This window comes from Mytilus trossulus, chromosome 11, assembly GCF_036588685.1.
Source record: "Mytilus trossulus isolate FHL-02 chromosome 11, PNRI_Mtr1.1.1.hap1, whole genome shotgun sequence".
Taxonomy (NCBI): Eukaryota; Metazoa; Mollusca; class Bivalvia; order Mytilida; family Mytilidae; genus Mytilus; species Mytilus trossulus.
In genome coordinates, this window is record NC_086383.1 from 25,142,262 (window position 1) to 25,154,676 (window position 12,415).

Genomic DNA, 12,415 nt, shown 5'->3' on the forward strand with positions numbered 1-12,415 from the left:
TACTGAGGCCCTCATTTGGCCCAAATATTACTGCAAATTCAAAATTTATCATACAAATTTTTCAATCTTTCCTAACAAGACTAAGGTTCAAGGTATTCCGAAAATAAGAACAAATTCTTACATTTATCAAGTTACCATGGCAATAAACCATGATAAAAAAAAATCATGACTTTCCTTTGTTTAAATCAAATTTGTATTCTACCTTAGATTGGAAAAGTGTGAACCCAACCAAAAAAAACTGTTATATATTTGGTGAGATCATGGAAATAGTTGTAATAAAGCTATACTAAAATTATATTTTTGTTTCTTGGCTGCACACATTGTTTCCACAATAACAATGGAAATACTGTATAAATTCTGTTTCTCATCATTTTCCAGAATTAAAAACAATATACATTATGATATCTGTGATGTCATGAGATAAATATATTATAGTATTAATTTATATTTCTTGACTCTATACAGTTAACTCTCGTTGTCTCGAACTCGGATGACTCGAAATTTCGGATGAGTCGAAGTTTTCACGTGGTCCCGAACTTTGTTCCATATAAATGTATGTAATTCGACTCCTGATGAGTCGAAATTGGATGTGTCGAAATTTCGGATGAGTCGAACTAAATTTACGATCCCAAGGTTAACAAAAGCATTCAAAATTCATTATTTATCTCGAACTAATACACATATGTCAAAACATGACCTCCGGCATTTAAATGGATTGAAGAGTTAATCTGACAATACATGTGTAATTAAATTTCCAGTCACTGACCACTGTATTGATTTATGACATGCTATTTCCACGAGTGTTTACCTAAGATTATCTTTTATATAATTTTTATCAATAATTAGTGATACATTGTTAATGTTCATGAAAAAGTATTTAAAATGTTTACAAAACAATTAATTGTGATTTACACTAATGAGCTTGGGTGTGTATAAAGTAAGGATTATGACTTCCGTTGATGATCACCTAAAAACTACTCAATCGCCGTCTTTAATCTTGTTGTATTTTCTTTTATTAAAACAAAGATTGAGATAAAACAAAATGAAGAGGAATCTAAATTTTCTAAAGTCTTTTGTATCCGAGAATAAACAATTTTGTCAACTTTAAACGACCTGAATAACGAAACTATCGATTGGAAATTACTCTCACGGATAAAAGCCATAGGAAACAATTGTAACTGAAACAATTGAATAAGTAAAACAATGTTATTATAATAACGAAAGACCATGACATACAAATACATCGATCTGATACCAGAATATCGATCCCCTTCCAATATTCACCCGGATTTATTTTAGCTTTACCATGCTAAGCAAGAGTTGTGTCCCTTGTTCGGTCAAACTTCCGGTTTTCGTTTGAGTCGAACTATGTGTATCTCGAAATATTTCTCCGGTCCGGCTGACTTCGAGATAACGAGAGTCGACTGTATATGCAATTTAAACATCATGTGCCAATTCGAAATAAATGTCAAACATTTAATTTCTGGTGCCAAAACCAGGTTGTTTCCTCCTATCCTCAAAATCTATAAAAAAAAAATGAATCCCCAGAACAATAAAATAATTAACAAGATTAAGCTTACTTTTTTCTCATTTTTCTTCTTTTTCTTCTCTGGCTCAGCTTTCTCCTTCGATGATGAGAATAAATCTTCCTCCTCATCATCAGCAAACAAATCAGACTTGGCAGGAGCTGACTTCTTTTCTGGGACATCTGTTTCAATTAAATACAAAATAAAACTAATTAATATCACCTTTTGACTCTTTTTACCTTTTCCAATTACATTCACTTAACGATTATTCAATTATTGACAATGGGGGAGGGTTGGAAGGGAAGTTTAATTTTTGAACATTGATTTATGGTTGTATGTTCATTCCATATTTTATTTAAATAATAAAATTGTTGCAAAAATATCTAAATTTACAGTAATTGTAATAGAATATGACTTGACAATTCTAGAAAATATCTGAAACATATCCTTAAGAAAATGTCTATACAATTACCCGATTGATGTAAATGAAAATAACAATCAATAAAGCATTCACATTCAAAATTTCTACAAAATAAGTGATAAAATATCTATTCTAGGTCATGGATCATATGATGGACCAGGACCGTAGCCAGGAATTTCCAAGGGGGGGTTTGTTGGACTCACAAACTCGACTTTAACAGTCACAATTTGAACAGAACATTGACTTTAACAGTGCTTATTTGTTTTCAAGGGGGATTGTCCAAACCCCTGAACCCGTCCTGGCTACGGGTATATGGACTACCCCCTGGTATTCTATATGATGATACATGACAAAAGCATTAACATGAACTGTAGCATATCTTACAAGATATCTCTTAAACATTCAAAACTGCAGCAAGTGTCAAACCTTTTTTTCATTACCTTTCTTTGATTCTGTGCCTGTGGGGAAGAAATCATCTTCATCTTCTTCTTCATCAAAAAGTCCCCCACCTCCCCCACCAGATTTTACAACAGGTTTCTCAGCTTCTACTTCTTTCTTCTGTTGTTTCTTTGGACTTGAATCAGCTATAAAATAAAACGAAAACATTAGTTCCTCTCTTCGTCTATCCTATGGACTATTTTGGATTCATTTATTTTCGTGGGTATCAATTTTCATGGATGAAAGAAAATTATATGTTTATCAATATTAAATTTCGTGGTTATGACAAAGTCTGCATACAATTCTATAGAAAATTTCTTATTCGTGGAACATTTAATTTTATGGTTCACCTGTACCCACAAAATCCTCGAAAATTGATATCCAATGAATAATAATGAATCCACAGTAACAATACAAATAATACATAATAAAATTGAGAATGGAAATGGGGAATGTGTCAAAGAGACAACAACCCGACCAAATAAAAAAAAAAAAACAACAGCAGAAGGTCACCAACAGGTCTTCAATGTAGCGAGAAATTCCCGCACCCGGAGGCGTCCTTCAGCTAGCCCCTAAACATATATATACTAGTTCAGTGATAATGAACGCCATACTAATTTCCAAATTGTACACAAGAAACTAAAATTTAAATAATACAAGACTAACAAAGGCCAGAGGCTCCTGACTTGGGACAGGCGCCAAAATGTGGCGCGGTTAAACATGTTTGTGAGATCTCAACCCTCCCCCTATACCTCTAACCAATGTAGAAAAGTAAAAGCATAACAATACACACATTAGAATTCAGTTCAAGAGAAGTCCGAGTCTGATGTCAGAAGATGTAACCAAAGAAAATAAACAAAATGACAATAATACATAAATAACAACAGACTACTAGCAGTTAACTGACATGCCAACTCCAGACTTCAATTAAACTGACTGAAAGATTATGATTTCATCATATGAACATCAGGCACAATCCTTCCCGTAAGGGGTTTAGTATCATACCATCATAACATATATGAGAAGAACATAACCCGTGTCATGCCAACAACTGTTTTTAGAATAAATGTGTTTAGTTCCGACGCAAAGACCTTATCAGTGACTCAATATTAACGCCAAAATATGCAATCTTTAATGACTTGACAACAGTATCGTAATTATATCCCTTCTTAATAAGTCTATTCAAAGGTTTTGTAAGTTTTTGAGGTGAATACTGACATCTTTGTGCTTTATAAAGAATATTTCCATAAAAAATTGGATGTGAAATACCTGAACGTATAAGAAGTCTGCATGTTGAGCTATATTTACGATTGATGTCTTTATACCGATGATAAAATTTAGTAAATGTTTTGACTAGTTTGTGATATCGAAAACCCTGGCGTAATAATTTTTCAGTAATACATAAATTTCTCTCGTTAAAATCTAAAACATTGTTACATACACGAGCGAATCGTACAAGTTGAGATATATAAACACCGTAAGATGGTGACAAGGGAACGTCACCATCTAAAAACGGATAATTAACAATAGGAAATGAAAAATCATCCCTTTTATCATAAATTTTAGTATTCAGCTTTCCATTAGTGATATAGATATCAAGATCGAGGAAAGGGCAGTGGTCATTGTTAGTATTAGCTTTATTTAAAGTAAGTTCACCAGGATAAATTTCATTAATATACATACTGAAGTCGTCATTATTGAGAGCCAAAATACCATCTAAATATCTAAAAGTATTATTAAATTTGTTTATCAGATGTTGTTTTGATGGGTCTTTGAAGAGGCAGCAGATTGTCAACTCAAAATTTTTATTGGACCACAGATGAATTATCACGTTGTGATTGGTTAAACGCCGTCACGTGGTGACCCCCTATGAGACCGTATGGGGTTAGTAAGTTTCATACGGGGTTCATGACGCATTAATGGCGATGTCATCTATTAATGCTGTTATGTTTCATTGTTAATTGTTCAACAAAATGCCACATAAAAAGTCCAGCGTCCAATAAATCGTTTTACGGTTAACTACTGACCCCCTACGGATCCATAGAGGGTGAACAAAATTCATAGGGGACTCGGCCTCCGGCCTCACCCCCTATGGATTTTACTAACCCTCTATGGATCTGTATGGGGTCAGTAGTGAACCATATAACTTATAATATATGTATTGTGGATTCATTCAATTTCATTGGAAACCAATTTTCATTTTTTTCATGGGTACAGGGGAACGACAAATTTACAGGTTCAATGAATTACAATTTTTTATAAAGGAATGTATGCTGACTTTGCCAAAACAACGAAATTAATTATCCACAAAAAATGCAATTTTTCTTCAATACATGATTATTGGTACCCACGAAAAATAAACAAATCCACAGTATTAAAGAAAGACTGGTACTGTTTTTGACAACATATTTTTTAAAATAAAAGATATAAATCATCTTCAAAACAGATTGAAAGATTTATAAGGCTGCTATTTATACCTCTCTTCTTTGGTTTCTCTTCTTTCTTAACTTCATCATCAAACAGGCCTCCCTCCTGTTGAAAAGATATAAAAACAACATTATTGTCTAAATGCTATCAGTGATTCATTAAAATGTCCAATTAAAATCTTCAAATTGCACAGGAAAAGTTTAAATTTAAACTAAAATTATGAGAAATATACAATTAGAAATATCTTGAGTGTTGTAGGTGTTTAATGCCACTTTTAAACGTCACCTTTGAGCTATTTCATGGTCACCAGTTTCTATTGGTGGAGGAAGCCAGAGTGCCCTAAGAATACCACTGACCTTCCATAGGAAAACTGACAATTTTAATAAATTAAGATAGGAGTCCGAACTCACAACCTCAGTGTTGACTAGCTAGTGAATACAGAAGTTGACCTACTTAGACCCTTTGGTGACCAAAGCCCTCTAAGTTTTGTTGAGTAGTTTTGCATACTTGTGAAAAATATATTCCACAAAATTAAAGAATATGATAATTTTTTCGCTTATTTTGAAGCTAATTGTAGACAATTATTTTATAAACAATTTAATTTGTTAAACATCAAATCAAGGTCTCCTTGGTCAGAAGTTATAATGATAATAAATCTTCCATTAAGTTAAAACAAAAAAAACAAGTGAAACTGCCAGCTACTGCTCACTGATGATACCCCCACCGCAAGTGGATAATATTAATAGTGTAAAAATATGCAAGTGTTCGGTAAACAGGAAGTTGTCAAGTGATGAATCTGAAAACTCATCACACGGTATAGCTGACTTATATAAATCCTGAACCAAATTTCAGAAATCCTTCTATTGTAGTTCCTGAGAAAAATGTGACGAAAATTTTCAACTTGGCTATCATGTGTAAAATCATACAAGTGTTTGGTAAACAGGAAGTTGTCAAGTGATCAATCTAAAAATGCATCACACGGTATAGCTGACTTAGATAAACCCTAAAACCAAATTTCAGAAATCCTTGTATTGCAGTTCCTGAGAAAAATGCGATGAAAAATATTCATGGGACAGACGGACTGACTGACGGACTGACGAAAGGACAGACAGAGGTAAAACAGTATACCCCCCTTTTTAAAGCGGGGGTATAATTAAACTGTCATCTAAAAATCTGAATAAAATTGAGAATGGAAATGGGAAATGTGTCAAAGAGACAAAAACCAAAGACCAAAGTGTAAAAAAAAACCAGCCTAAGGCCACCAAAGGGTCTGCAACACAGCCAGAAAATCCTGCATCTGAAAGTGGACTTCTTACATCTACTTATAATGAAAAAATGTAATTGAATGACAAATCTACTTACATCTTCTTCATCGTCATCAAACAATCCTTTACCAGTAGAAAACAAGCCTCCTTTTGGTGCAAAGAGATTGTCATCTTCATCTTCTTGAATGGAGGTCGGAAACATATCATCATCTATAAATAGATATATAAAAATCATCTATAGAAGAAGAAGAAGAAGAAGAAGAATTGTTTATTATAGTGCAACCTGAATATAAAGTATATTGTTACATTGAATACATAATATAAAACTTCAGCCAGCCAAATAGGCTTATAATGCACTGTTCGAATCATTATTTAACATACATATAATTAAGAGACTTTATCATTGTTCATAAAATTTAGTGTCATGTTATATATATTAGCGAAATAGCAAAAAAAAGATAAGATAAATAATTTCAAATCAAATGATCATAGTGATATAGTTCTGATATGATAACAGTCTGCTATAAAATATACGTAAAAGCATGTTGTCATCTATAAATAGACATAAAAGCATACTTTCATCTATAAATAGACATAAACGCATATTGTCATCAATAAATAGACATTAAACATATCATCATTTATGAAAAAATACTAAAGCATATCATCATCTATAAATAGACATATACAGTGTATTCAACATAGCAGACTTTTTCTACCTTTTTTTACTAAGTTCCTTTGTATCTTATTTAACACCAAGATAGACACATTTCTGATAAGGGTAATACAGTTCCATCCAAATATCATTGACATGCATATGAAATTACTGGTTCCCTTTGTACTCACCTCCTAAAACATTTTTTTATCAAATTTTGATGTGGACTCGGCCAATGCCAGACACACCATGTCAAAGTTTTGCCTATATATATGACTTTAAGGTGGTACCTTACACTACAGGGAGATAACTCTGTATAATCAGCTAAACATTTCAATTACGTTGTATTGTTAAGGGAATATTAAGCTTTTCAATGATCAAAGTTAGTGTTTTCCGAACTGCTATATAACCAGTGTAATTTTTCTGATGAATTGGTTGGTTCAATTTTTTTTGAAATTTTTATATTTTTGTCAAAGGGTCAAAGTAAATATTTTGTCAAAATTTTATGAAAAAAATTAAACCAGCCAAATAAATTTTAGTCAAGGTTTTGGGTACCACCTTAATTCAAGACAATATACTGTTGAGGTATTAATATACAAACCATCTGTATGCTTCTTGGGTTTGGATTTCTCTTTCTCTTTTTCCTTCTTGTGCTTTTTCTTTTTATGACTTGACTCAGATTCTGTTCGCTGCTTTTCTGCAATGAAAAATAAATATCCTCAGCTTGAGTTTTTTGACAATAACAAACAGTAATTCAATTAAAATGTTACAGGTTTATTTTATTTTCTTTGGCTATATAATTATCAATATTATCATCTCAACAGAAGAAAAATAGTGTTAATGGAAAGATAATAGACCACTTTTGAGTTCATCTGTCACTGTAAAAAAAATCATCAATAATGGGCGCCTTCATTACATCATTTACCAGATAGAGGGGATTGTCTGTATCCCTGCACTAGTACCGCTCATCAAGCGTCTTAGTGATCGTCATTGTGCAGGATAAACTAGAAATGTTTGTTTTGTAAGTACTTTTAATCACAATTCCCTTATCACAGCAGTGCTGATTGTCAATTATGAAAATTTAATGTTCTGCATAATTTGTGCAATATAGTTTTATATGTTTTCCAACCACTTGTTCAACATTGAAACAGAAGTGACAATGCATCTAAACCCACAAACAATGTTCACTAAAACCAGAGTTTTTGACAGAAATGCATTGAACTTGAAAGTTGTCTATTGTAAAGTTTACATCTCAAACATGTATTGGTGGACTTTGGCTGTTTTTTCCTCATTGGTTGGATTGCTGTTTTTTTGGCATATTCCCCATTACCATTCTCAATTTATTAACCTGTTTCAAATTCTGTAAGTGCCTTTTATCAAGCCGGGAAGTTTTTTGTTCATTGTTTAATACATAAATTAGGCTCTTGCTTTTCTAGTTAAAATTAACAAATCATATGAATTTTGCTCATTGTTGACGACTGTATAATTCCTATATCTACATCATTTAGTGGATATTTATATATCGCTTGTGAATCATACTATATTGTCTTAAGATTATATCAGCAGAGCCAATTCTGGTAATTATGTAAATATATTCATAATGTGATATATTTTTCTTCTAGCTGTGTGGGTGCACTCAACTCAAATCTTTATTTACTAGGATTGTCAGTTTCCTATCGAAGGTTGGTGTTTTTCTCTGGGCACCCTGGCTTCTACCACCAATAAAAACTGTCCATCACAAAATGACCTCAAAACACTGCTTAAAAGTGGCTATAAAACACAAATAAATAAAATCAAGTCTTCTAACCTTTATGTTCTTCAGGTATCACTTGAGGTGCTATTCCTAACTTTGATGCTTTTGATGCTAACTCATTAGCAAATCCACCAACCTGTGATAAGTAATCAAGCAAGATCAATTAAGGAAATGTTTTTTTTATAATACTACACATACATGCAAGAACTAGGTATAGTTTTGAAGAAATTTGTTTCAAAACAGCATATATGCAATATTTGTGTTGAATAAAAGAAAAAGTATAATTTTGTCTACTGTAAATTCAGAAATGTTTACTTGCTTAGTTATTTGGATTATTCAACAAGAGACAAAGATAAGAAATTAATAAATTATTGCTCCATGTTAAGGTCTCACTGTAACTTTGAGATGAAGAACATTAGAGACAAAGATAGGAAATTAATTTAAGGTGAGGTGAGAGTTTTTTTGCTCCTTGTTGAGGTCTCACTGTAACTTTGAGATGAAGAACATTAGAGACAAAGATAGGAAATCAATTTGTGGTGAGGTGAGATTTTTTTTTTCTCCTTGTTAAGGTCTCACTGTAACTTTGAGATGAAGAACAGTGATAAATGCGCTTTTTGTATGTTGTATTGTTGTTCATTTAGTGATTTTGTGTCATTGATGGATACCCCATATCCTTTGTTTTTCTATTAATAGGATTTCAGAAAACGTTATAACAAATGCTATCAGAATTCAAAATGCAAGTACACATTCCATTGCAAAATTTGCAATACTGATATATGAAATACTGCAATATTTCTAAATTTACATTATCTGAACCTAAACTTGCATCCTTATAAAGTTCTTTTGGTAAGTCTTTAAACAACAATGTAAAAAAATAGTTGTTATACATTAAAATACATTTGCAAAAGAAGAAGTACATAGCAAAAATTAATTATGTATATCATTTTTGTTTTTAGACCTATACAGACATACACAGCTACTTTTGCATAGGTACTATTTCTGTACCAAAAATACATAGTACTGGAAATCTACTTTTAATATTCAGTTCTATGGTGTTACTTTAAGATTATTGTAATATTCAGGTACCTGTATTTTACAGTACAATGTACTTCGATTTGTACTTGAAATCTAAGTACTACATGTGTTTGGTTACACCGTTATATATTTTAGATGCATTCTACAAGTTTGTCTATTTCAAATCTCTTAAAGTTCTAATTTCAAAACAAATATTGTTTGTATTATTTCTGTACCAAAACTTTAGGTACTTCAATATTACAATAATTTTAAAGTAAAGAAGTAAATGTCCAGTACTACACATTTTAAGTACAGAAATAGTACCTATGCAAAAGTAGCTGTGTACTTAATTTGGCAGGAAAAGCTCTTTTCATATTTTATATCTGATATACAGATGATTTCAATGTAAATAATATTAAACCTTTGTATCTTTAGATTCTTCATTTTCCACTTTTTCCTCTTCAACATCAGATTCTTCTGTTTCATCGCTTTCGTCACTATTTTTCTCCTTCTTTGCTTCAAACAAATCTCCTTCACTTGATTCAGACTGTTAATAAAAACAAAACATAACTTTGGGGAATAAATTTCATTTATGATTATTTTTTACAGTAAAACAAAAAAGACAATTTTTATTTTTTTGTTTCATTTCAGTCTTTTTTTTATCCACTTGCCTTAGCATTTCAAAAATATTCGGAACATGGACTACATACAAAAACTCAAGTACAAAATATTTGTTATATGTTGAAAGATATTTGCTCAAAAAGAAGTATGTGTGAAGCCAGAAAATATACATACTCTAAATTCAGAAATGATTGCAATGTTTTAATATTGCAAAAAAAATGTGATAGGATTATAATCACAATAATTTAAACTCGCATTTTGAAATTTTTTATATGAATTAAACAGGTTTTCTCTAATATTGCAAAATTTATAATCGCATTTTTGTCTAAAATTACAAAATTGCAATCATCAATGTCTGCAATGATTTCTGAATATTCAGTATAAGAAAAAAATAAACATTTAAATATAAATTGTAAAGGGTTCCATGGTACCCTTTGCATTATCTGTGACTGCTACGGATAGTGTAAAAGTGTAATATCGATTGCAATAAAAAAATCTTTTTTTTTTTCTGCAGATGCTTTTTTTCAATCTTAAAAAAATTTATTTCCAAGTATTCAAATTTTACATGAAGTTTTAAAAAAGTTACTGGTTTCTGCAAAAAACTTAATCCTAATTTGATTAAGATAACATTACCTCAGAAGAATCTGTCATATCAGTTCCTGTTCTTGGTTTAGAGACAGGTTTCTCAGTTTCTGATTCATCTTCTGATGAAGAGTACTGTAAATAAATCAAATTATCAGGTCTGAATATATAATCATCAATATATAAAACTGTGGATTCATGTATTTTCTTAAATATCAATGATGATTGATTGAGGAAAATTGAATGTCCATGGATACTTTTAAAATCCATTATCCTTGTAAAAGCCTGCATAACAATATTAAGGGAACTTTTATTTTGTAGAACATCAAAAGTTTTGATCCCATATCTTTATGAAAGAAAAAAAAAGAGTTTAAAGCTTAAGGTTGTACATAACACTACAAGGAGATAACTCTGTACAATTAGATAAACATTGAAGTAACGGTAATATTAAGCTTCTCAATGCTCAAAAATACTGTTTTCCAAACTGCTATAAATCTAATGAAAATTTTCAAACAAAATGTTTGGTTCAACTTTTTTTAAATGTTTATATTTTTGTTAAATTGTAAAGATAAATATTTTATCAAAATATTAAGAAAGTTAAACGAGCCAAATTAATTTTGGTCAAGGTGTTTGGTTCCATCTTAAAAATAAAATGAAGTCTTCTATAATGACTGGTGTTGACAAGTGACTATTCAAGAGTAGTAATTGTATTTGATTGATTGATTATTGGTTGCTTAACGTCCAGTGGCAAATATTTCATGCATATTCAGGATGAGAACAAGTTAACAATAAAAATACTACAGGTAGCTTTTGTCATAATAGAGGCCATTCAGGATGATGGTCTGGGAAATTTGGACTGCCACTGGAAAATGAGGATATATTGGATAGGGACAGAAATTTTGTCTTGCAACAGGCCACCTACTGACCCCTCAAAGAGTTGTTGCAAGGGTTCTTAACTTGCAAAGAGCGTGGCACTCTCTTTACACGAGGCATCGGATTTAACATCCCCATTCTGAAATGACGTGACTGCGAACTTGATACATCCCCCACAGCCAAACAGACGTCCCACTTCGGCAAGTGTTTTACTGTCGGTCGGCAGAAGACCAAGTGACCATATTTCTATTCCCCAGTCACCCTTGGGGACTATTGTATTTGAAAGGTTGTACTTATATATATATTATAATATTGCAATACATCTATAAAATATAACAGTGACAACACAGAAAAACTGGTGTACCTCTGATGAATCTTTTTCAGCCTCACTCTCACTTAGCTCACCATGGCCAACTTCTTCCTCTTCTAAAAATAGAAATCATCAAGTCAATATTTATTTACAGAACACTACAAATCAGGTTAAATTAAATGCACTCATTCTATGTAGAAGTCAAGCCATTCTTTTTCTTTTATTGTAGTAAATAACTAAACACTCAATATCTAGAAATATGGGCTAAGCTTTTAATTGGATCATTTTACAAGATCTGAGGTCAACAGTAGTAGTCTGTCCATGTTTGGCAGAAGTAAATGGCAATACTACCTCAACTTAAGTGTTTATGTTTAATTGCTTCACATTCGGCCATCAATATACATGGAATTTGATGCCACTGTCATACAAGTGAGAGTTGTAGCTAGCTATAAGACCTGGTTTAATCAACCATTTTCTACATAAACAAATGCAAATGAACCAAATCAGTAAAAGGACAGTTGTTATCTATT

General features: G+C 31.6%; 1 protein-coding gene across 2 annotated transcripts in view; it reads right to left on the reverse strand.

Moving 5' to 3' along the window:
* LOC134690923 (WASH complex subunit 2-like) overlaps positions 1–12,415 on the reverse strand; it is a 58,707-nt gene that overhangs the window by 38,473 nt on the left and 7,819 nt on the right. For both annotated transcript variants that reach the window (XM_063551099.1, XM_063551098.1), the window contains exons 8-16: positions 11,940–12,001; positions 10,754–10,837; positions 9,921–10,046; positions 8,540–8,621; positions 7,334–7,429; positions 6,175–6,287; positions 4,863–4,917; positions 2,388–2,531; positions 1,581–1,708 (exon numbers count right to left, since the gene is read on the reverse strand). In XM_063551099.1, the coding sequence (XP_063407169.1) occupies positions 1,581–1,708; positions 2,388–2,531; positions 4,863–4,917; positions 6,175–6,287; positions 7,334–7,429; positions 8,540–8,621; positions 9,921–10,046; positions 10,754–10,837; positions 11,940–12,001 (890 nt within the window). The remainder of the gene's footprint in view (positions 1–1,580; positions 1,709–2,387; positions 2,532–4,862; positions 4,918–6,174; positions 6,288–7,333; positions 7,430–8,539; positions 8,622–9,920; positions 10,047–10,753; positions 10,838–11,939; positions 12,002–12,415) is intronic.